At 31.5% G+C, this 27,557-nt stretch overlaps 2 protein-coding genes across 2 annotated transcripts in view; one reads left to right on the forward strand and one right to left on the reverse strand.

Annotated features, from left to right (window-relative positions):
• Positions 1-27,557, forward strand: part of LOC129615659 (NADH dehydrogenase [ubiquinone] 1 beta subcomplex subunit 2, mitochondrial-like) — a 55,098-nt gene that overhangs the window by 9,528 nt on the left and 18,013 nt on the right. The window lies entirely within an intron of this gene.
• On the reverse strand, positions 1,821-26,035 carry LOC129615658 (uncharacterized). Its single transcript, XM_055530976.1, has 2 exons — positions 25,951-26,035; positions 1,821-3,070 (listed from the first exon to the last, which is right to left on the reverse strand). The coding sequence occupies exon 2, from the start codon at positions 2,653-2,655 to the stop codon at positions 2,008-2,010; it is 648 nt and encodes a 215-aa protein (XP_055386951.1). The 5' UTR covers positions 2,656-3,070; positions 25,951-26,035; the 3' UTR covers positions 1,821-2,007.

Here is a 27,557-nt window from a genome sequence, read left to right on the forward strand (position 1 = left end):
TAGGAGCATAAGATCTACAGTCAATTTGACGTTCTTAATTTTGGTGAAATCTTAATTTTTAATGAAAGTTAGAATGTACTGAATTTATTTTGTACCATTAAATGAAAAGCAAGCGAAATTGACGCACCCTCGAAATTTGCCTTATCGTTTGTAATGCTAAGAAATAATGGTTTTAGATATAGACTCAAGTGTATGTTTTTGATCAGCTTTGTCTGTCCGTCCGTCTCAACGATAACTCAAAAACTAATTGAGTTAAATTCACCCAATTTTCACAAATGATTTATTATAGTAAACGAAATATTTGCAAGCCTTGCAAATATTATTTCTGTAGTTTTAAAATTGTGCTCCATTCTGTGTCTGAGATATTTTAAGTTTATTTTCTTTCTTTAAAATAAACCCGTAATATACATATGAATATGTTTTTTTCCTAATATTTTAACATAAAACTTAAAATAAGAAATGCTCTTAAAAATAATTACGAAAAAGTACATAATTAAACAAATAATTAGTTCCTTTTAGATCTAATATCTTTTGAGTAATTTATTTTAGAACCTCGCGTTAAGTTGTGTCGCACAAAATCGTAAATTACTTTTGGCAATAAGCACTTTAAGCGATCAATTACTGTATACGCATAAAATAACTCGCTACCAAAATGCATGCACGTATGTATAACACTAATAATGCGTAACGCTAATACTATATAGGGTAATGCGTCAGGGTAACCCTGAAAAATGCGATTTGCCAGATGATTTTTTTTATTGATAATTATATTTTAAAATGAAAATAAAAAAGCTTTATCCTTACAAATCAATATCAGCGAGTTTCCGTTCTAAATATTTTTTTGAAAATACCCTATTTGTAAAAAGTTTAATGCAATAGAATAACATTTTCTTATAAAATTTTGCCCTAAAAATATATTGTCAAGAAATTTAATGTACACTTATGTTTTGCTTACTAATACATTTTGCAGCAGATCGGGAAAAGAATACATAACTAAATGCGTACGTACATACTTATAAAACAATGTAGATTTCATTAACTCTTTAGAATTTTCTTAAGAAAGTGTTCACTTATTGTTATAACTCACACATATGAATTTCCAAATATGAATTTACATACAATATTTATACCTCCAAACGTAAATAAAAAATTACCCCAACAGTATGTAGTATCATTTTGTAAAAAGCGGACTCAAGCATCTTGCGGGGCGGTGAAGGGGAAGAGTGGGGAGAATGAATGCTTTTTCTGGGACCCTAGGACAAAACCATATCTAATGCCTTTTGTCCCTTGTCTCAGATAAGCAGATTAATATTATTATAAAAGTTTAAAGAAAATTTCCAAAAAAATATTGTTATAATAGTTTGGAAACATTCGCAAAAATTTTAAGTGTATAAATGTGTATGTAAGTTAAGAAATTATAGTTCAATTTCTTATAAAAAAACATTTTTCTGGACTGATGTTCGTTTTATTGATTTAATGTGTTTAATTATAATGAATAAAACTTAACTGAACTTAATTACTATTTTTGAACATATTTATAGCATATAATTGATTGTTAAGCAAAATATTACAATTATAAAGTTAAGGCTAAATTATAAAGTTAAAAATGCTTGTTAGGTATTTATTGTGGAAATTATAAAAATAAATTTTTCACAGGTAAATTATTTAACAATATTCTTATGAAAATTATGCTGAACTCAGTGTCTGATGTTATGCGCGTGTATCATATATTTGTATATGGCAATATACAAATTAATTTCAGTAATATGGCAATGATAATTAAGGTGCATATGGCATTGAATGTTATGTTAACTGCCGAAGTTGTAGTGAGCTCGCTCAGTTGTTTGACATTACCTAAGTGCAAATTGTGCAGATAATATAGGTTGAGTTTCATTTTTCCTGGGGATTTCTTGTCGCTCATTATTGATGGCAAAATGATTTGAGACGATTGAAATTCTTTGTTGGTATAGGTCTCGTTTTTTATTTGAATTGTTTCATTATAAAATTCTATGACGAAGTTAGCGTTAAGGTTTTTTGTTGTGTTGTTGGCTTTGACTGTTCCACTGAAATTATTGAGGAATATTGTATTTTCATTATTTCGACCGATTCCCTTCTGTTGAACTCGTACTCACAAGTATTGTTGCAGTTTCTCAGAATTTGTGTGATGCAGTGGTCATCAGGTAATTCTTGTATTTGATCCATTTTGTTGATGAAGGTGTTTTTATACTTGTTACATTCGTTGCTAATGCCAAAAATTTGTTTGAGGTTCGTTAGTAGACTTTTGTATGTTAGATGCAACTGCTTATTATTTTTAGTGGTGGCTCTGATTTTAATATAGTTATATTCGACACCGCTGGTTTTGGGTAGTGATAATATGTAGAGTACAGTCATGTCTTGGACTACTACTGTTGGTGTAGCGTACTCGATTGCATCAATAACATTGAAATACGGTAATGTTTGCATTTCAGAAATCAATTGGTTGATTTCCTCTTTATTTAATAAGTTGGTGTTCACTATTTTTCCTTTGGCTAATTGGACTGCTCTTACGATTTCTTTTATTTCTTCCTTTATCATATTAATTTGGTTGAAAAGCGTTTGGTAATTAGCTTCTTTTGAATTTTCATCGAACCTTTGAATAATTCTATTATATTGCATCAGAATATGTTTTGTTGTATTTGTTAGAACTTGATTGATATGATATTGCTCATTATCGTTCCATATCAAATTGTTATGGCTTCTAAGTATTTCATCCGAATAGGTTGCATGAGAATAGGCGCTGAAAATCCAATTTTTTTATCATTTCCTTATAGCGGAGTGTTCCGTGAGTTCTTTAACCAAATCTTCGGTTTGTTGAATTTGGAAGGTGAGTTGCGTTTTAGTAAACTTGTTGGAATTCAACTGATTTGCTTCCACTTTTGATCTTTGTAGTACGTCTTCGTAACTGGTGAAGTCGATCCAATGAACTAATTTTGGATTTTCATTTAATATTCGTCCCACGCCTTCCTTTATAGCCATGATGGGTGACTTGAACTCGTATATTTGAAAGACTGTTGATACCCTAAATAATAGGCTGAAAAGAGAAAAATGTTTTGTTAGTTGGGGGAATTCTTTTTGTGCGCCTTATGAATTCTTCTTCCGTTTTCGGTTGTGACTGTAACATTGTTATTTCTAGCTATTATTTCTGTTTTATAAAGGGGTTTGTTCTTGCTCTTTATTTATTTTTATTTTATTTATTTATTTATTATTAGTATCAATTTGCAAATATCTTAAGATTAATACAATACAACTATTTATTTTATAACTATGTATGCAAATTGATGATAAACTATACAGTAGTGTAAATCAACACTAACGATGTATAGTATTATGCACCGATGCTACCACATATTACTTAGTATTAATACAAATTTTGTGGGGTGGGTATATTTCTGGTTACTCAAAATTACATTTACATTTATTTACTTAAAATAAATTTTAATTGTTTTTTTTTTTTTTTTCTTTGAAATTAATTAATTTACTATTTTAAAGTTTTCTAATTGTGCAAGTACAAAAAGGGTAAACCGAGCAACATATATAATCTAGTATTATTTTAGACACCTTATTTTTATAAAATTCTTTATAACTACAATTGAAATATTTTTTTGTTATGTAATCTTTGAAAATTTCGATACCTTTCTTATTATCAATTCTTGAAATATGCATGTCAATAACGAACTTTGGTATTTGTAACATAGAGGGATTTATCTTATCATAAATGCCTGACCAAATTACCCATTTCAAGTGATTTATTTCATTTATAGTAAAGTCTTCTTTATAGTTAAAAGAAACTGCATTATAGCTTTTATTCACGAAACACTGTGACGGAACATCTACCGATTTTAGCATAGTTAATTGTAAATCATCTGCATTCATAAGTAGATTTAACAATTCGCAGCACGATTTTATACGGAAGAGAGAGGTACAAAAAACTAGTATTTTTTCAGGATCCATATCAGGGCGTACATTTACTACAGATCTACCATGAATATATATTGACTTTATGTAATTGTTTTTCGACAACGAAAATAGCTTTTCCAGGCTCATATGATTTAGTTTGTTTCCTTTTATTCTTTTCTCTATTTATTTTGTCTTTTTGGGTTTTACAAATTCTTTCAGTAAGATCTTCATAAACCTTGTCTTGAAAGTTTGTTAGGTTCTGGTAATTGATTCGTTGTGTTCTTCCATAAAAAATGTCTGATGGCTAGCCATTTCTTAATAAGGCTAGCCATTTGCGGAAAATAGTGTTTCTACATTATTCGTCCCTTATTTTCCTTCCAGTTCCTGTGTGCTCGTTTATGATCATGGCTGATGATTTGGTACTTATTTTCCTCATAGTTGGCATTTTGCACGATTCGTTGTGTTATGCGAATTTTGTATCCTTGGAGATGGTTTTTTTATAAGTCCTGCAGCAACTGAATTCAATTTTCGGGTATTTTAATACCATTGAGGATTGATAGCGATAGTGTTCTCTTTAATGCTTCTAATAGATTTGTGTTGGTGATATCCTGAAGACCAATATAATGTCGGTGGTAATTTGGATGAGGGTTTTCGTAGGCAGAAGGTATTGGTCCTTGTGAAACGATGATCTGATTTTTGAACACGTTAAGTGGAGCTTCGCAATGTGGTATTAAGTCGCTGCTCTCCTCTTCTGCGCTGTGCACTGCGCTTATTATTAACTCGTAGTTGTATTCCTCTATTCATGATTTTCATCTCTTAAGCTTGGCGTTGTTATTTCTGTTGTCTAGACTGAACGATAGAGGTTACTGGTCCGTTAAAATCTTTACTTTCTTTGCACCATAGAGATAACACCTGAACTTGTCCAGAGCCCAGACTATTGTTAATAATTCACGCTCGTAGGTTGCGTATTCTTCTTCTGTTTTGTTGAGTGTTGAGTGGTCGTGATGCGTATGATATTGAACGACCCTTGCCTATGTCGCCCTGCGACAACACTGAGGCTATGTTCGAAGTGTCGGTCGTAAGAATAAAAGGTTGTTAAAAAACGGGGACTACTAATAACTCTGTTGATGATAAGGCCTGTTTCAGCTCTTTGAATGCTCTGAGTTCCTCTTCATTGAATGTGATTGCTATTTTCCTTGATTGATTGGCCTTTACTTGGGCATTTTTACCTCGGTTAAGGTTGGTAAGTGGTTTAGCTAATTGTGAGAAATCCCTGATAAACTTCCTGTAATATGATGCCAACCCTAGGAAACCTTTCAGTTCTTTCAAATTTTCTGGTATCTTCATTTTTTGTATTGCTGTGATTTTCTCGGGATCTTTCATCAGTGTTTGAAATTTTTCGTTAAATGAGATCTCATTCATAGTTTTTTAAAACGTCTCATAAAGAGAAATACTTTATCATAAAAATATGGATTTCACCGGCAAAATAAAAAACAGAAAACACATCATGTGATACAACTCCTCATTTCAAGTAAATGTATTTTGTCATATAGACTTCTTACACAAACAAAATATAAACGAAAAAAAAAAGAAATAATCTGCGAAATTTTTGCAGCGTTTTTTTTGTTTTCTTTACATAATCTTTTAAATTATTTTAAAGCGATAAAGCGTTCTCTCATTAGTATAAAAAAGAAGAAAATAAAAAGAGTTCTGTTTTGCAGCATCGTTTTAATTCGCTTATAAATTTCGCTGTAGAAGTTAAAATGTATAAGAAATATTTTTTAGTATTAAAAAATATAAGTCGATTTCTCCTTTTTCGTTATTTGATCTAGTGAACGTAAAGCTGTGTTTTTTTAGAGTATATTTTAGTGGACAAAATCAATATTTTTACAATATAATATTTCTCTTTATGAGATGTATTTAAAAAATGTAAATGAGATCTCATTTTATAAACTAAGAATTTCACAATCTGATGAAAACTGTTAGTTTATTAAAAAATAGGTATCTATATTATAAAAATAATGAATATTGGATATTTAAGCTGTAAGTTGTATTGAAAAACTAAGTTTTAAGCTGTATTAAAATTAATTAAATAATAAGTGTTAAATATGGTATTTTAGTAAATAGAACATAGAACTTATGGATTTTATGTTTTGTTTTGTATTTTTTCTTTTTTTTTAAATAAAAAATATGAGTACTCAAAAATATTTATTTTTTTTAAGAAATAAAAATTAAATATATTGTTTGAAAATGTTTTTACTTTCAAAAAAAAAAAAAAAAATAGGAAACAAAAAAATTTTTAAATATTAATTTTTAAAAAATAAAAAAAATTATTTTGTTTTGTACATATGTATATTATATACGTATTAGTAATAAAAAGTTAAAACCTTTTTTAAATTGAAAATTTTAACTCAAAAAGTAAACAAAAAATTAAAAAAACCTTTCTAATAAACAAATATAAACCTACACTGAAAAGAATCCAACAAAATAAAAAAAAACCTTTACTCACAAAGCTATTAAAATCAATAACACAAATGAAAACCTTCAACTCAATAAAAAATTACAATCGCTTTCACGATATACATAAAATGTCTCATAAACGTCTCATAAAATAACGGATTATACTTTACTGATTGACTTTCTGATTCTCTTTCTTTTGGATTTTATTAAAAATTTTTGCAATGGTATCACGCCAATTGAATAAAACATTAAAATCTCTTATAATTTCGTCTCAAAATAATAAATACTATTGAAAACAAAAATAAGAATAAACTTCGGTAATTAGACTATTTCAAGATAAAAAAATATAAGAAATTTTTAAGGTGATCCATTCTTGTTTCAATGTTGTCTGGCCTCTTAACGGTATCGTAATGTTCGGATATATTTTCAACGTGTTTTCTTTGCAATCGATGATTGCTTCCAGTTGTTTCGGGGTATCGTCGCCGATGATCCCATCGAATGATTTCAGTCCTGGTAGCAGGAAGGAGTCTGATTTCGTGTTGTTGCCGTGTGGTTTGAAGAGTCTTGCGTTAACTTTTTGTGTGATAGTAATACGAGTATGACCTCCAGCTGAGCGTACAGTTAATGAGCGTACTGTGAGCCTTGGTTTCTTTGCGTGTTCTAGTTTTATAAAGTTTTTGTTTGCCCCAGTGTCTACAAGAAACTTGAGCATTTTGTTGTCGGCTGCGTTGTATTTTATGTATGGAATGCTCGAGAGGCTGGGAGTATAAAATTTAATTCGTCTTCTTCTTCGCATTCCGATTCCTCTGATTCGTGCTCGTACTTGGCGCTTAGTTGCTCTTCATACTGTGCCGCATCTTCAGAAGTTTCTTAATTATAAAATCTCTGCTGCTTACGATTCATGTAACTTGTGTCGCTTGGTTATTTGAAATTTTTACTAGACAGGTTTGAATAGTCCACCTGTGAGTTCAACTTCCATCAGGACATGACCATTGCATTGATTCTAGCTACCACTCTATTGCTTGAGCCCTTACTGTTTATCGGTATACTACGTACGCTGGCATTTTGGATTTTGAAGCATGAAGAATACGCTTCTGGTAAGGATTGATGTTGCTGAATGATGAGCATTCTTGATAAATCTCGGTTTAGCCCTCTTATGAACACATCTAGGGCAGTGTTCTGATATGTTTCACTTAGTGCTTGTAATGTGTCGATACTGTAATTTTCGGTTTTTATTTTGTTGATTATCAAGGACAGTTGATAATTTACGTTGGCGTAGAATTCGTCAATTGTGAGGTTCTTCTGAGTTAGATTAGATAGTTGGTGTACAAGTGTCCTGACATCTCGTTATCAGCATAATGAAGGGACAAACATGCCTTTATTTCGTCCCAGCTGTTGTCAAAAATATTGTGTGATATTAAAGCACCTTTCGCATTGCTTCAGATTTTCTCGCGAATGTTCTGTAATATTGCTCTACATATTGGTTTGTGTTTTACGATTGCTTAATCTGCCAGTATGCTTTCGACGCTATGAACCCATGGTACGTACTGCGTCCGGTTTCCATCGAATACTTGCAGCTCCTTTACCTCATTTGCAAATATCTTTTAAGTCCAGCTCTGTCTTTGGGCCTACTGGTCCTGACGAGAAAGGTTGTTGCGTTGGTCTTCTTGTATTTTGCAGTGCTTTGATCATGTTGAGTTGGGCGATGAGAGCCCCAGTCATCTCTCTCATTGCATTTTGTATTTCTTCGATTTTTTTCTCCATGTTTATTTTTTGTAAATAATGATTGGCTATTTTTTAGCTCGAAAAATGTTTTTAGTCACTCGTTTAAGTTTAATGAAAAATTTTTATTCTTGGTTTTACTTGTACTCACGTTAGGAGTAGAATGCTTCGCATTTTTTTCTTTAGATACGTGTTAGTGATCCTTTTTGGCCCAGAGCGTTGATAATTGCGGTAGGCCTACTGCGATACGATTGGTGTCACTTTCTTTATGTGATCTGCAACTAACTCGTTATGTTCCAATAGTGACAACGTTCTGTAGTTCTAGGTCCCCGTTACTCGGTCGCCAGTTAAGAAATTATACTTCAATTTCTTATAAAAAAACATTTTTCAGGACTGATGTCCGTTTGGTCGAGTTAATTTATTATAATAATAAAACTTAACTGAACTTAATTACTATTTTTGAACATTTTTATAGCAAAATATTACAATTATAAAGTTAATGCTAAATTATAAAGTTAAATATGCTTGTTAGGCATTTATTGTGGGAATTATAAAAATAAAATTTTCACAGGTAAATTACTAAACAATATTCTCATGAAAATAATGCTGAACTAAGCGTCTGATGTTATGCGCGTGTATCATAGTGTCTTAACTTGTATATTTTTTTAAAGCTTCCTAACTAATTTTCTTAAGATTTCTATATGAATTGAATATTCAAAACTGTGGTTTGGCATATAGAAATAAATTTTAAACACTTAATTATTTAATCATGGCGGTAACATACAGAAATAGATTTTTCAAATAAAGAAAAGGCTTAGGCATATAAAAATAATATTGCTATTCAAATATATTTATGTACATATGAATGTATTAAAATTTAGCATTTTACAGTTTTTCGCTTGGAACAATAAAAACAAAATTTTAAGTACATAAGTACATAAATTCTGTATGTATATTTTTTTAAAGCTTGCTGACGAAACATAATGTTCAAATAAATAACAAATGAAGCATTAACATTCAGATACACAAAACATCTGATATCTTATTCGATTTTTCGAACCAAAAATATGTGAGATCATTATTTTTTCAAATATTATTTATTTCTCGGTTTTTGTTTCTAATAATAAGAATAACGTAAAACGTATCATTTATTTTTTGGTTTGTGTTTCTAATTATAAAGAGTATAATAGAAAAACTGGCTTTTGTTATACAAAAATTTTTTCAGAAAATCTTAAAATAGAGCTAGTTCTAAAACTCTATTTTAGCTAGGGGCTAAAAAGCTCCAATGTCAGATATTCCTGGAATTTTAGAGGCAAACCATATCTAATGCCTTTTGTCCCATGTCTCTAGTTTTGAAATGTCATGCCTGTAGTTTTGAAATTGTGCTCCATTCTGTGTCTGAGATATTTTAAGTTTACTTTCTTTCTTCAAAAACACACCCGTAATATATATATAGATATGTTTTTTCCTAATGTTTTTTAAGATAAAACTTAAAATAAGAAATGCTCTTAAAAATAATTACGAAAAAGTATATAATTAAACAAATAATTAGTTCTTTTGAGATCTAATATCTTTTTAGTAATTTATTTTGACAATAAGCACTATAAGCGGTAAATTATCGTATACGTATAAAACAATTCGCTACTGAAATCAATGCACATATATATTTGGATTTTATAATACATGCGAATAAAACGCGTGAATGTATAATGTGTTAATGCTAATACTAACGTATATAGGGTAATACGTATAGCATATGATTTCTATCGAAAAAGTCCCTGATTCGAATCCTGAAATTTGTTTTTTTCTACTAGGTGAAAAAATCTCGAAAGACGAAGAAGGACGGCTCTATCTGCCCTTTTCCTTCGACAGTGGGGGAGTGTGACTCCTACCTTAAAAAATTACCTAAATTCTGAACGGATAAAACTGGTCCTACAGACCAACTATTACCTCCGCGCTAACTTGGTTTTTCCGTGCAGCAATTAAATACCTTCCATAAGGAAATTGGTATTTCGTGTTAAATCGAATGGTCTTGTTCGTTTAAGTCTTTCTGTCATAACGCCATTGTCTAGCAGCCGAGCTGCTTCCATATTTAAATTCTGTTCTAGACGAGCCCTATGCTTTATAGCACAACTCCTAATTTCATCCACAACCAATGGAATTCCTAAGTCCCTGTGGATATCATTGTTACGTATATACCATGGCGTATTTACCATACCCCGTAGAACTTTATTCTGGAAGGTCTGCATTTTGTTAATGTGAGTCTTCTTGGCACAACCCCACAGCTGAATGCCATATCGCCATATTGGTTAATTGATTTGGTTATAAATTCAATTCAATTCAATTCAGTTTTTTATTCAAATTCATTAACAGTGTAACAATATTACATAACAATAATAAATGAAAAATTATAAAACTATTACAAATTAACTTATAAAAATAATACTAAAAATTAAGATTAAATAAATTTAATATACAAAAAAATTTCAAATTACTTTTTCATTCAAATTTTCATTAAAACCATATAATTAAGATTTTATTATCAATTGCCAAATTGGACTTACGACCTAGGAGCCAATAATTTTCCCTATATTTATTTTCTAATTCTATGTGTTTCTTCTTTATATGCTCTTTCCATCTTAGCTTGACATCTAAAGTCATTCCTAGGTATATTGCCGAGTTATGGATCGCTACGTTCGTTCCATTTACGTTAATTTGTGGTGGATTCACTATTTTCCGATTGGTGAAGTTTATGTGAACCGATTTTGCTTCATTCAACTTCACCCTCCAATCCTTAGTCCACTGGCTTATTTTGTTAATTGCCTCCTGTAATTTTTTTGTCGAATCATTGTTCGCTCCTACTGCCAATATTGCAGTATCGTCAGCAAAAGTGGCTATCGTAGCATTTTCTATTTGTGGCAAATCACTCGTGTAAAGCAGGTACAACGTTGGGCCCAATATACTGCCTTGAGGCACAAATGCCTTTATTTCTCTTTGCGTGGAGTATTCAGCATCTTGTTTAATTCTAAATAATCTATCAGCTAAGTAAGATTCCAAAATTTCAACAAATGACGATGGTAACATTTGCCCTAACTTAGGTATAAGGCCCCTGTGCCACATCTTGTCGAATGCCTGTGCTACGTCTAGAAACATGGAAGAGCAGATTTCCCTATTTTCCAAGCTTTTTTCTATAATATAAGTTATTCTATGGACCTGGTCTATTGTAGAATGGTTTCTTCTAAAACCAAATTGATGGTTCGGTATTAGGCCACCATTTCCTATTATTGGCCCCAATCTCCTTAATAGCAGTTTTTCGAAAAGCTTAGACATCATTGGTCACAGTGAAATGGACCTGTAAGACTTTGTTTCCCTCAAAGATTTCTCGGGTTTCGGCACCATAATTACCTCCGCGACTTTCCAAGCACAAGGAACATACCTTAAAGCCATTGCTGCATTCTGGTTTTTGGTCAGATGTTCCAATGCCTCGTCTGGTAGCTGTCTCAGTACTTCCGCAGTAATAAGATCAAAACCTGGCGATTTTTTCAACTTCAGGGATCTTATCTCCTCCGCAAATTGAGTAAGTGGAACTATGCTGTCTGCTTTATTTGCGATAGATTCTACCAAACCCACATCTGAGGTTATTCCGTTTGGCGTGAATATGTTTTCCAAGTAATCAGCAAACAATTCGGCCTTCTCTATAATGCTCCTCGCCCAACTGCCATTTGCCTTCATCAGTGGCGGACCGTGCCTAATCGGTCTCTTTTTGCTTCTTGTAGCCTTCCATAAGACAAGTTCTTTATATAATTTTCTAAAAGATTTAAATTCTTGGAAAGCACCTGGGAAAGTCTGTTTAAAACAGTTCTATCATCAGGGTGACGCGAATGTTGCCATCTGCGTCTGGCCCTTCTCTTTTCACCTACTAAATCAGTTATTTCTCGAGGATAGCTATTTGCTGTCGGTTTGTACTTTGACTTTTTTGTATTGTTCCATGCAGCTCTTTGTATGATTTTAATAAATCCTTCTAACTCCACATCTAATTGCTCTCTTGATTGTATATTAATATTTACGTCAATATTGTTTATTATTTCGTATCTAAATCTCACCTAATCCGTAGTGCTTTTTGTTTATTTGGGCCTAAATAATGTTTTAGTTATTTTTTCAATTAGTTTTAATATGACAGCTGAGTAATCCGAATTAAAATCTAATATTTTTTTGGTTATAAAAAAGTCAATAACATCAGGAATCTTGTTAGTGTCAGTAGGCCAATAAGTAGGAGTGCCAGTGGAGTGATAGCAACAACCTAGTTCTTGAATAGCTTTTCTTAGCTCTCTTCCTCTAGTTGAGGTGATTCTAGAACCCCAATCTGTATGTTTGGCATTATAGTCACCTCCTATTAGATATCTGTGTCCATGCTTGTACAGGAGATCTTTAAAAGTATTTTTCTTAATGCTGCAATTTGGTGGACAGTATACAGCACCAACACTAAAGTCCTGTTTAGTCGATTTAATTTTTATCGAAATAAGCTGAATTTCAGCCGTTTCTATCTTGAATTCTTCATTATGTTCTATACTTTCTTTTATTAGTATTGCACTACCTCCTCTGGGCTGATTGCTGGGATGTACCGCTTTATAGGAATCATAGCCCTTTTTTTTAAGGCCCGTATAATATGTCAAATGAGCCTCCGACAGCAAGCAAATATCTATATTTCTTGTTTTGAGAAAGACCTCCAATTCTTGTTTCTTATTAAGAGCACCATTAGCATTCCAAGTTACTATACGTACCTCATTTACGTACATCTTTTATTAACTTCTTTGGTGTCCCCGTCTACATCCCAGTGTATGCATTTTCTATTTTTAATAATCTTTTAAGAGATCTCGTCAATTCTAATCAACATACTATGCATTATTTGCATAATGTCTGCGTCAGTTTTTTTTATTTGTGGGGTTTTGTTCTCAGGTTCCTTCATTTTCTTTTTTTGTGGGGTTTTGCTTTGAAGCGCTTGTGAATAAGATACTCCCTTTAACACCTTACTAGGTGCCGTCGTTCTGTCTATTTTTGGAGTTCTTTGTTCATTAATTTTAATTTGGTTTTGTTTGGTCTTATTCTTTTTCAATCTTCTATTTTGCAATTCTTTTGCAATCAAACAGCCTCGATAGCTAGCAGGATAAAATGGATTTGCTGCTTCTAAAGGCTTCAATTTTTACTCTCATGTGCTGTAAGTATTCTATTTTATAGATCTTGGTTATCTCTTCCGAATGGTCAAAAGATAACATAAAAAGCGGAAGTTTTACTGAAATATATTTTCCATTTTCCTTCTTCCTTTTGATTTATTTACAACATCTAGACATTTAAAGCCTTTGCTAATAAGCTCTTTTTTTATATCCTCTGGCTCACACGATGGATAGAGATTTCTAGCCATAACTTTAACTGGCCTCGTCAGTTTATTCTCATACGTGTGCCACTCCAGTCTAGCCTTATTTATAGCTTTTGTTAGTAATCTGTATTCATTTTCATTTTCCACATTTATTTTTAATTGGTCATTATTCATTATATTGACCCTAACGTTTATTCTTTCTTCTTTTAATATCTTAACTATGTGGGAGTAGTTTTTAATGTTGCTCAATATAACCGGAGGAGGCTTGTGTTATTTTGGATTTTCAGCCTTCATTTTAGGGCTGGTTTCATTATTTTTATTAACTGTCGTCTCTGAATTTATTTCTGAGGAGACTTTTCAATTTTTCGCTTCTTTGCATTATTCTGTTTTAGGATCCAGTCAGATAACTTCCGCATCTTTGTTTTTCTTTTCTGTTGATGCAGATATTATTTGATTTTTTAAATCTATATTCTCTGCCTGTAATTTGCAAATCTCGTTTTGTAGCACCTTACAAAGGCTCCCCAACTCGGTTATTCTCGAGTCCTGAGAATCCCATTTATTCTCCTGTATGAGATGCCGTTTCATATTACCCTCTTGGATTTTAATTTTTTTGTCTTCCGCAAACTTATTAGACTTTTTCTCAGAGTTATCATCCTTACTCTGTCCTTTTTCTCTGCAATCACCAATGGGGGTGATCGCATGACCCCCGATCTCCTTCTAAATGGGTCCATCAACGGCGATCTACTATGCAAAAAATGGGTCCATCAACCCTGAAAAATGCGATTTGCCAGATGAAATTTTTTTTTTATTGATAATTTTATTTTTTTACAATGAAATTAAAAAAGCAAATCAATATCAGCGAGTTTCCGTTCTAAATATTTTTTTGAAAATCCCTTTTTGTAAAAAGTTTAATGTAATAGAATAACATTTTCTTATAAAATTTTGTCTCAAAAATATGTTGTCAAGAAATTTAAGTACAAATCGCGATAAGAATACATAACTAAATGCGTACGTACATACTTATTATAAAACAATGTAGATTTTAACTCTTCAGGATTTTCTTAAGAAAGTGTTCACTTTTTGTTATAACTCACACATATGAATATCCAAATATGAATTTACATAGAATATTTATACCTCCAAAAATAAATAAAAATTACCCCTACAGGATGTAGTACCAAAAAGTAAAAAGCGACCACAAAGCATCTTGGGAGGTGGTGAAGGGGGAGGGCGGGTGTAATTCTTGCTTTTTCTGGGACCCTAGAGGCAAAATCCTAACTAATGGCTTTTGTCTCATGTCTCTAGCCCTTCTAGAAGTACCCGTACTTTTTGTCACCTTAGAAATAGCTATATTTTTATGATGTACAATAGTATGGTTTCTGAAGAGTTATACGAAATATGAATATAATGAAGAATTGTAAAGGGAAATTCAAGGTGCGTAGATATTGCCGTATTTTTAGCACTTTTCCAAAAATTTTTTGAAAAAAAGTGCTTATTAGTTTCACTCTGTCCGTCCGTCCGTCCGTCCGTCCGTCCGTCCGTCCGTCCGTCCGTCCGTCCGTCCGTCCGTCCGTCCGTCCGTCCGTCCGTCCGTCCGTCCGTCCGTCCGTCCGCCCGTCTGTCCGTGTGTCTGTTTACAAAACTTCTACATTCTTAAAGATAGAAAGCTGAAATTTAATACGTACATAGATCTTCACTAGAAACTTATTTCCGTAGAACAAAACTTTTACCTATCTCCCCCCCTCTAGAAGCTATACCCCCCCAAAGCACTAAAAATGGCCTATTTTAACTATTTGTTGCAATGAAACCATAAGCATTTTTGAAATTTTGCAAACGCAGAAAGGCAGTGGCTTGCTTCCCCTACCGCGGTATACTATAGTTAAACTTTAGAAAAACAAAATGGCCGTTAAAATTTACCGTTATCTAAAGTCCTTTTTTTCCAAATATTTAATGTCGTTTTTCTTCTAGACCCCAGCCTGCAGCAGCTTGAAATTTTAGGGGCTTTTAGACATTAACAATTAGTTCATTTTGTTCGAAGAAAATTTTTTTCCATCTCCACCCCCTCTCAAGTTATGGCCTCTTGAAATTTGTAAAATTTGCATTTTTGACACCTTATATTTCTGAAACCACAAGTTTTTCCAAATTTCTATAAACGCAAAAAGTTAACGGTAAATTCCATGACATTAAAAAATATAATTATTTTTCTTAACTCACACAATTAACCCTTAAAATCGAGCATTATGTTAACCCCTGTTTATATTAAATTTTGCTTTATTTCAAAGACTGCATAAATGGTTCATCCTAAATATATGCAATCCTAGAAATAGTTTCGTTTATAAATGAAAATAATTTTAATAGTGTGGTGGGTATACATAGACTGTTTTTAAAAGCAGTATTTTCACTTGTTGAAGGGAAAAGTGCTACAATACAAACCATTGGTTTGACCCAACTTTATTACTTGTTTCGATTATTTTAAAATTTTTTTTTTTTTTTAATTTTTTCTTTTACTTTTTAGCACTTTTCCAAAAAAATTTTGAAAAAAAGTGCTTATTAGTTTCACTTTGTCCATCCGTCCGTCCGTCCGTCCGTTCGTCCGTCCGTCCGTTCGTCCGTCCGTCCGTCTGTCCGTGTGTCTGTTTACAAAACTTCTACACCCTTGAAGATAGAGAGCTGAAATTACATACATAGATCTTTACCAGAAACTTATTTCCGTACAAAATTTTTACCTATCTCCCCCCTCTAGAAGTTATACCCTAAAAATGGCCTTTTTTAACTATTTGTTGCAATGTAACCATAAGCATTTTTGAAATTTTTCAAACGCATAAAGGCAGCTGCTTGCTTCCCCTAGCACAGTATACTATAGTTAAACTTTAGAAAAACAAAATGGCCGTTCAAATTTACCGTTATCTAAAGTATTTTTTTCCAAATTTTTGATGTCGTTTTTTTTCTAGAACCCAGCTTGTAGAAGCTTGAATTTTAGGGGCTTTTAGACATTAACAAATAGTTCATTTCGTTAGAAGAACTATTTGTTAATGTCTTTTTTCCATCTCCACCCCCTCCCTCTCAAGTTATCGCCTCTCGAAATTTGTAAATTTGAATTTTTGACACCTTATATTTCCGAAACCGCAAGGTTTTTCAAATTTGTATAAACACAAAAAGGTAACGGTAAATTCCATGACATTAATAAATATAATTATTTTTCTTAACTCACACAATTAACAGTTAAAATCGAGCATTATGTTAACCTCACTTTATATTAATTTTTGCTTTATTTTAAATACTGCATAAATCGTTAATCCTAAATTTATGCAATCCTAGAAATAGTTTTGTAAATGTATGAAAATAATTTTAATAGGGTGATAGGTATATATAGACTGTATTTAAAAGCAGAATTTTCACTTGTTAAAGGGAAACGTGCTATAATACAAACCATTGGTTTGACCCAACTTTATTTATTATATAACAGATAAATGTTATTATAAAAGTTTAAAGAAAATTTCCAAAAAAATATTGTTATAATAGTTTGAAATCATTCGCAAAGATTTTAAGTACATAAATATATGCGTATATTTTTTTAAAGCTTCCTAACTAATTTTTTTTAAGCTTTCTGTATGAATTGAATAATATTGAAAATTGTGGTTTAGCTATAGAAACACATAATTATTAAATCATAGGGGTAACATACAGAAATAAATTTTTCAAATAAAAAACAGGTTTAGGCAAAAATAAAATAATAATTGTATTCAAATATATGTATGTACATATGAATGTAATTTTTCAAATAAAGAAAAGGTTTAGGCAAAAACAAAATAATAATTTTATTCAAATATATGTATGTGTGTACATATGTTATCTGACCATTGGTGCAGTGGTTATGGCACCGGCCCTCTAACCGAAGGGTCTCAGGTTCAAACCCCGGTCAGGTCACTATAAAAATTATATTCAATATTATATAACTTGATATGCAATACTAATAAATATTATACAAGTAATTTTCAAATATTCATAATATTCGATACTAAAGACTAAGAAAAATAAACAGTAAATATTAATAAACTGAAATATTTAATATAAATAAAAACTACGGTAGGCTACCTAGCTAACTCTCTACGACTATAGAAACTAGGGCATAATAGATATCATGCACTAGCCCTGTACTCCTCCTAGGAGTGAAGAAGGAAAAAAAAATACATATAGATGTATTAAAATTTAGCATTTTACAGTTTTTCGCTTGGAACAATAAAAATAAAATTTTAAGTACATACGTATATATATTCTGTATGTATATTTTTTTAAAGCTTGCTGGCGAAACATAATGTTCAAAACAATAACAAATGAAGCGTTAATATTCATATGCCACAAAAAATCTGATGCCTTTGACAAAAGCTGACATATATTTACGTTAAAATTATTTCGATTTTTCGAACCAAAAATATGTGAGATCATTATATTTTCAAATATTATTTATTTCGCGGTTTATGTTTCTAATAATAATCTAATGCCTTTTGTACCATGTTTCTAGCCCTTCTAGAATTATCCGTTCTTTTTGACACTTGGGAAGAAGCTATATATATTTAATGGCAGAACCCCATTTAAATTGGATATGATCGGGGTACTGCTTCGGGTAGCTGCTTTACAACTTCAAAAGCAGCTACCCGTGAAAAGGTGTGCTATGGAAATTTCACAAAACCGAATATATTAGTGGGGCCAATGTGTTTGTTTAAATTCGTTGAAATTGCTTGGCTCTTTCTGGCAGCCGCCATGCAACTTCAAAAGTTATTTGCCAATATGTCAGAAACTATAAAAGGTTTGCTATTGAAGTTTCACACAAACGAATATATTACTTTGGCAAATGTGTTTGATAAAATTCGTTGAAATTGCTTGGCTCTTTCTGGTGGCCGCCATACAACTTCAATAGTAGTTTGGCATATCTAAGAAAATATTTAATACCCATTACTGAAGTTTTGCAAAAATTAATATGGTAACTTTAAGTTATAGTCTGTCCCATAGTCATCTATGACATATATATTCGCACATGGGACAGCAAATTCGTACGGGTATCACAGAGTTGACACGGTTAACTCTATTTCTTCTTGTTTTTTTTTAATTAAAGGTACACAGCTGACAACTGAATTGCCGGCCTGTCTACATTATATATTTGTTTTAACAAAATGTTTATTAAAGCAAATTGCATATTCTGCGCAAAAATTTTGCAGTTTTGGTACACCTATGTTTAGAATTTGGTGAATTTTCCCTATAAATATTTTACAATTTTAAATTAATTTTAATTTTTTTTCGTAATTTAACTACCCTTTGAAATGGCACTGAGGAAGGTCTGCATCGATTGATTTTCTATAAATTGTAGGATATATATTTTTAAAATTTATTTTTAATGCAAAGTTCCTTCTTTTGGAAATTTTTTTTGCAAATATTAAAATATAATTAAAAAAATTATTTATATAAAAATAATTTTTAGGTGTTTTTAGATGTAAATGACTTAAAACATAAAAGAATTTTTTTCATATAAACTTTAAACATTTTTTTTAAAAACCATAAAACGAAAAATCTAGGAGGAAAAACAAATTTATTAGGAGATTTGTTCACTCTACGTGGTGGCCTTATGCTTATCAGGGCAGTGTCTGTAGTTTTGAAATTACGTTTCATTCTGTGTTTGAGATATTTTAATTTACTTTTTTTCTTTAAAAGCACACCCGTAATATACATATAGATATGCTTTTTTCCTAATAAATAACATAAAACTTAATATATGAAAAGCTCTTAAAAATAATTACAAAAAAGTACATAATTAAACAAATAATTAGTTTCTTTTACATCCAGCATTTTTTGAGTAATTTATTTTTGGACCTCGTTTTGAATTATGTCGCTTAAAATCGTAAATTGCTCTTGGAAATAAGCACTTTAAGCGATCAATTACTGTATAAGCATAAAATAATTCCCTACTCATTAAAATCCATGTATATATGTATTTGGATTCATTGCTAATAATAGTAATAATAATAACAATAATAATAAAAATAATAATAAGAATAATAAGAATAATAATAATAATAATAATAATAATAATAATAATAAAAATAATAATAAAAATAACGATAAGAGTAATAATAATAGCAAGATCTATAACATTAACAATAATAATGATAAGATGGCAATAGTACTTATGTACCATCTCGCTTCAGAGATCGGGCTGTAGATGAGAATGTTAAATTGTACTTGGCATATCTTCACGACGCGGCGGAGAATATCCACCACGATGGTAAAACTAGATTAGGTGTTAAGGCTTTTATTGAAAGTGAGGGCCTTCCCTCTTACTATACTATTTTATATAGCTTGTCCAAAAAATTTCATGACACTTTAAATATATCTGCCGCTAGTGTCGATAAAGATTTGCAAACATTTAGGAGCCATATGATTGATTATTTGCAGAGGATGAGGGAGGCAAACAAGAAGTTCTTTCTTCAGACTCTTCTTCCTTCTCTTCTTGACTAATATTTATGTTCTAACGGAAACTTGGTTGTCCCCCTCCATCAATAATCTTGAATTATTCGACTATTCATTTTCTGTTTTTAGAAAGGACCGACATGCACTTCTCTTGCAGGGACACACACCACAGGGAGGTGGGGTATTAATCGCCGTTAAAAACTCGTTATCAACTAGTATTATTGACATTCAAGACTCCGATGACCTTGAAATCATCGCAGTTAAAATTGAGTTGAAATCCAAACCGCTTTTCGTAGTCAATTGCTATATACCGCCTAACTCAAGTAATGAGTTATATGCGAAATTTTCTTCGGCAATTGATTATTTATGCAATTCTTTTAACCCTAAGGATTTTGTTTTCGGAGATTTTAATCTCCCCAAAATTAGGTGGATGACTCATGATGAGGAACCATTTTTGATATCAATTGACTGTTTTAGTGAGTTGGAGTTGTCCTTTGTAGATACCTTTCATCTGAATAATTTTCAACAAATATCGTTAATAACAAACCGTCAATCAAGGCAACTGGATCTAGTCTTTACTTCCAATTGATACAATTGTTTACCAATAACTGTCCTGGATCCGTTGGTTAACGTTGATATCTATCATCCTCCGGTATCTTTCTCCTGTTGCATTGACGACCAACCAACTATTGAAAAGCCCGTTTTCTATCGGTTTGATTTTAAAAGGGCGAATTTCGCATTGCTAAATGATTTCTTTTCTACTTACGACTTCTCTTCAGTATTTAACTTTACTGATATTGAGTCTATGACGGGTAAGTTTTACGAAATCATTTTTGCTGCATTTGAATTGCTTATTCCAGTGTTGAAAACTAAAGATACTGGCTCTGGCCCTCCATGGTTTTCACAAGAATTGAGGGTACTTCGCAACAAAAAGAATAAAGTGGCGCAAATAAAAAGAGTGGCGCAAATATTGTCGTATGATCAATTTAAAGTAGCAGCAAGAGAAAGTTACGACTACTATATCTTTAAAACTTCGAATAACTTAATACGTATTCCCAAAGTCTTGGAAGTTCATAAGCCGGAAGAGGAAGAGTGATAGTTATAAAACCTTCTTGAAATTCGGCGGGAATACAAGCAATAATTCCGAAAATTACTTCCGAATTTTTGCGTATCTTTTTCGCCGAATCTTACTCTTTTTCATCTTTTCAATTAAACGTCGACAACTTTCGGCACATTGATAACTATCGTAAGACTACCTTCACAAATTTTGTCACGAAATCTTTTGCGGTTAAAAAATATCTTTCCAATTTGGGTTCTAGTCCTTCTCCTGGGCCAGATGGAGTTCCTGAGATTATTTTAAGCAGGTTCTGCTCTTCTCTGACGCCCATTTTAACCGTAATTTTTAGTAAGCCTTATTCTTCGGGCGTTTTCACGTCCCTGTGGAAGGAAACTTTCATTAGGCCAATCCATAAGAAAAACAATAAAAATGACGTGCAAACATTCGTCCTATAGCTAAACTGTGCAATTCCTAAGGTTTTTGAGTTGATGGTATATGACAATACTTATTTCCATTGTATACCATTCATTAGTGCGCGTCAGTATGGCTTCTTAAAACAGAAATCCACGGTGACTAATCTAGTGGAAGCCACGACAGTTTTCTCAAATAATATGGAAAATGGGTATCAGACGGACGTAATTTACACAAACTTTAGCAAAGCCTTTGACATGCTACCACATGAAATTATTATTTTAAAATTGAAACTCTTAAGATTCCCTGACAAATTGTAAGGCCTGGATAAAGTCATATCTCCCTGGCAGGATTTACAGAGTCCTCTCGTTCAGTAATTTCCTCGCCTCTTTCGTCTAATTCTGGTGTACCACAGGGTAGTCATTTAGGACCATTGTTGTTCATAATTTCAATTAATGATGTTGTTTCCAATGATGCTGACGCACAGTGAGGTATTAATATATGCTGATGACATGAAAAGTTTTAAAAAAATAAGCTCTACAACTGATGCGATGTGTCTTCATAATGATCTTAACCGCTTCTACGGCTGGTGCTGAAGTAATAACCTAAAAATCAATGTCAGTAAATGTGCACAAATGTGCTACTCTCGGCAAAAAGGGCCATTGTTTACAAACTATACTTTTAATGGCCAAGCTCTTAGTCGAGTTGATTCAATAATGGACCTGGGTGTTTGCTTCGATAGCAAGTTATCATTCATAAACCACTACAATCATATTATATGCAGACCAAGCTCGATGTTAGGTTTCATTAAACGCTGGTCAAAGGAGTTTAATAATCCTTATGTCTCAAAAACACTCTACACATGCCTGGTCCATCCTCTTCTTGAATATGCTTCACAAATATGGTCACCCTATTACGATATACATATTAATAGGATTGAGTCTATTCAAAAAAATTTTTTGAATAGACTCAATCCTATTTTGGTTCGCACTGCGCCTTCTTCCTTGGGAAGACCCCATCATTCTTCCACCTTAAGAGCACAGACTCAAATTAATTGACCTACCCACACTGGGTAAAAGACGTGAAGTCGCGGATTTGTTATTCATTTTTCAGCTTATGAAAACTGATTTAATCGCCCCCGACATTTTAAATAAAATTGTGATTAATTCCAACCTTAGGTCTCGTTCCCCGGATCTTTTCATGGTTCCTTTTCATAGGACCAATTATGGGAAACATGAACCAGTCAGCAGAATGCTGCGTTTATGCTTGACTTTTCACTGAAGAAAGACACGATGGAAAAGCTTCCATTAACTTATAGTTAAGTATAACCCTTTGCTTTATTTTAACAAATTCTTGTTTTACCTTTTCATTGTGTATATTCATATTTTATGGAATATTATTACTAATTAGTTTTATTTTGCATAATTTTTAAATTTAATTTTTAAGTCAAAAATTTGTTCTGTCTGAAAAATATGTATCTGTATATGCATTCTTTAATTTTAAGTTACGTAAAATGTTTAAGAACATAAATAAATAAATAAATAAAATGCGTGAATGTACAATTATGTAATATGTACTAATGCGCATAGCATACGATTTCTAGCAAAAGGTCTCCAGACCTTGTAAAATGCGAATTGTCAGCTGAACTTTTTTTTTTTTTAAAGATAATTTTATTTTTTTTTGTTATGATTTAAAATGGAATTAAAAAAGCTTTACCCTTACAAATCAATATCAGCAAGTTTCTGCTCCTAAATATTTTTTGGAAATACCCTATTTGTAAAATTTTAATGAAATAAAATAACTTTTCTTTTTAAATTATGTTTTCAAAATGTATGTCAAGAAATATTATGTTCCCACCGAAAACTCGATATGCGAAATTTGTTGCCATCACATAACCTACCTATTGTTTACACAATACGGTCGGTAAAAAGTATTACTAATATTTAACCTACAAACAATAAATACATAACTGCTGGTGCAGCAAAATTAGAAATTTTAAGTATAACGAAACAAAAGTGAATCAAAAGAAAAAACATAAATTATACAGAGTACAATATAGCGTAATATGATATTACAAAAAATTTATTAAAAAAAGTCGAAAATGTTTCTACTTATGACAATAAAAGAAACTATAATTAGGTCAATGAATTACTTAAAAATTGTGGTAGGTTATGGTTAGTATAAAGTGTCAAGAAGTTTTTTTTTTGAAAGTGTTCTTGGAATATGTAGGTGAAAAAAGATAGCTAAAACGATTGAATACAGTACAACACCTATTAATGGGCTCATTTTTACCATATTCAGTTCTATGTGTCTGTTCTTTTAGAAATTTAGTGTGTCTAGTAGGCCTGACGTCATTATTGATAATTATTTTTCTTTTAATGAATTCGACATTTATAACGCCAGTTATAACGTCAAATGTGAAACACGAAGAAAGCATAGAACGGCGGGATTCAAGGCTAATCATATTAAGGGACTGCAGCCTAACTTTGTAGGAAGGGATATTGTGAAAGTCATGTGGATCATAAAGATTTCTTAAAGCAAAAAGGAGAAATTGTTTTTGGACGAATTCAATTCTATTACTATGTGTTACAAAAGCGGGATCCCAAATAATACTGCCGTATTCTAAAATAGAGCGAACTAGAGAACAATAAAGTGATTTTGTAACACAGATATTGTCAAATTCTCTGACTCTACGCTTTATGAATCCCAGCATTTTGTTTGAATGAATGCGAATAGGTTTAGATTTAATCCCCTGGAATTTAACGAATTGGGTTCTCCCCGAGAAATAGAATTTCAGCCATCCTAGTAGAATTAAAACCAAACTTAACTAGTTTACGCTCCAAGATATTGTGATCGATGCGGTCAAAAGCTTTACTGAAATCCGTATATATCGTATCAACTTGAAAACCTTTTTCCATTAATGAAAGAACGTCAGATGTGGAAACTGTAAGATTTGAGGTAGTCGAGCGACCAGTTCTAAAACCATTTTGCTCGTTATTTAATAATGGATTGATGACTGGCGCAAGTATATTAGTAACTAATTTTACAAAAAATTTTGGGATAGCAGACTAAATAGCAATACCTCTGTAGTTTTCTATCGCTGTTTTGTCACCGTTTTTGTGAATTGGTATCAGATACGAATTTTTCCAAGCTGATGGAAAAATTCCGGTGGATATAGATCTGTTAAATGTTGAGGTAAGAGGATTTGTCAGGATGTAGCGACAATTGTAAAGAAATATTGGTGGTAGAAGGTCAGGACCAGATCCCTTCTTAACGTCTAGGTTAATGATGCCCTGAAAAACATTTTTAACCGATAAATGAAAGTATTCGAAAAGCGGGTTGGTATTGTTCACGAGGGGTACATGATTGAAATTAACATTATTAGAAGGTATCTCAGGGCGATAAATTTGCTGGAAGTTGTCATCAAAAAAGTTCAGATTTGCGTGGAAGATGAAGACATTTTGCCATTCATATACATCGAAATCGGGTAACCTGATGATTTGCGTTTAGTGTTAACGAAGTCGAAAAACTTTTTGGGGTTGCTCATTATTGAGTTACCGATATTTTGGACATAATTATCATATGCCTCGTTTGCCTTAATCTTAAATTCATTCGCCAACTCATTATAATCATTTATAAGTGAGTTGTTGTCATTACCAGAGTGCTTAATTTTGTGGTATAATTTATTTCTCCGGTTGTAAGATCATTATTTTTATCATTAATATTAGTATTATTATTATTATTATTATTATTATTATTATTATTATTATTATTATTATTATCATTATTAATATAATTATTATTACTATTATTATTATTATTATTATTATTATTATTATTATTATTATTACTATTATTAATATTATTATTATTGTTATTATTATTATTATTATTATTATCATCATTATTCTTACCATTGCTAAAGTTGCTACTTGCAACATTATTAGTACTATTATTATCATTATCATTGTTTATATTATTAGTATTACTATTATTAGTACTATTGTCGGTAGTACTGATAGTATTATTATTATCACTATTATTGTTATTATTATAATTATTATTATAATTATTGTTATTATTATTATTATTATTATTATTATTATTATTATTAGTATTATTATTATTATTATTATTATTATTATTATTATTATTATTATTATTATTATTATTATTATTATTATTATTATTAATATTGTTATTATTATTATTAGTGTTATCATTCCCATTGCAATTCATATTATTATTTATGTCGTTATACCGATTGATTGTATGAGAATAAACAAAGTTATTGTATTTTTGAACTTTTTGGTTAGATGAACCCAAAATATTGTTAACACAATCTGTTTCAGTCTCAGTTGAAGTAGTTTTAGAAGTGTTACTATTAGTATGTTTCTTATTATTGAAAAAGTTTTTTGTTTTGTTAGTAGTTGAATAAGATATTTTGTTAGTGTAATTAGTATGTCTAGGAAAAGTATCCTTACTTATATTTGTAGAAGCTAATTTAGAACTAGAAGTTGTGTCATACCTGTTTTTCCAACGAGTAAGAAAGAACTACTGAAGAACCAATCGTACTTTTGCGGGAACACTACTTTGAAGCATCTGTACTTGATCTTTCTTTTATTACGCAACCTCGCAGGATGAATTATATCGCAACTGTTGGCCGTTATTGAAAAGTTGCTTTGAAAGAATTTTAACATCCACTCCTTTTACGAAGTAGGTTGTACTATGGTCACTCGTTTCAACCATAGATGGAAATGGTACTTTTTTGCAAGCCTCGATCTCATCCTGAAGAGACTCCACTGTCTTTTGAGTAGCTTCATTATTCTTTGGCGAAGGTGGTTTACAGAATTTCGATGAAAACGAGTTACCTATGTCACATAGATTGCTTTCTATGCTGTCCAGACGTCTCATTACAGATTCAAGCACACCAGCAGAGTCAGGTTCCTTTGTAGTTTGCGAGCCCATCTTGTTATATATATCATTTATAGACATTGATATGCTGGACTGGTTCGTGATGAGTAACTTTAAATTATTAGATATGTCAGAATGGTTCTCGGTGAGACAGTTAATTGAGTCCATTATTTTCTCACATTTTGATACCATAAAGTCAGATAAAGATAAAATGCTTTTATCCAGAAGTGGAAATTGTTCTGCGTGTGTTATCTGGATCGAACTTTGCTTTTTCGGCTTCTCATCAAAAACTGATTGCGAGAGACTTTTAATATTTTTTGCCGTCTCAAGAAAATCATCCCGTCTTTTTCTTCATGAAGCGATGTAATTTTTTTATCAATGTTGTCGTACATCGCCCTTAAAAGAGAGTGCACTTGTTGGCAATCAGTGCAAACAAAGAACTTTTTCAAGGAATGGTGATATAAATCCCTTGAAGCTCCAATGCAGGCACCATGAAGAGTCCGGTGACAAAAGCCTTTACAGACAACCGACTTAGTTTTACTGTCAGTAGCTGTACAATTAACCATATTGCATTTGAAGAACATAGTTACGTTAGTGGTTTGTGTTTCTAATAATGTAAAGTATAAAAGAAAAATGTGCTTTTATTTTAGAAAAATTTTTACAGAAAATCTTAAAATTGAAGTATTTCGGCAGTAAAAAGTTCCAATGTTAGATTTTGCTGGGACCCTACTCGCAAAACCCGATCTAATGCCTTTTGTCCCATGTCTCTAGCCGTTCTATAAGTAACAGTACTTTTTTATACCTCAGAAGTCCCTATGTATACGTTATATAACACAAAACAAAAATAGCGTCATATATAAAATAAAATTAAACAATAATGGCGTTAAAAATAAATAAATATTTAACAAAACGAAAAAAAGAATATAAAAAAGGAGAATAAATATGTAAAAAAATGAAAACAATAAAATAAGGTAAATTATTAGAAAAGAAAACAACTAATAATATAAAATAAGTAACTTACTATACCATACCAGAAAAAAGAATATTAAAATATGGCAAAATTGGCATGCACATTATCACAACTAAGCTGTAAAATTTATAATAATTTTATATATTAAAATTATTATAAATTTTACAGTTTCACTGCAGTGATGTGGAAGGCGGAAAGAGAGCTCAACTCGCAATTGCTCGCCCTCACCTTTCCTTCCGTCAAGTTTGGAT

The sequence above is a fragment of the Condylostylus longicornis genome, unplaced genomic scaffold (genome assembly GCF_029603195.1).
Source record: "Condylostylus longicornis isolate FDR11 unplaced genomic scaffold, ASM2960319v2 ptg000143l, whole genome shotgun sequence".
NCBI classification, from domain to species: domain Eukaryota; kingdom Metazoa; phylum Arthropoda; class Insecta; order Diptera; family Dolichopodidae; genus Condylostylus; species Condylostylus longicornis.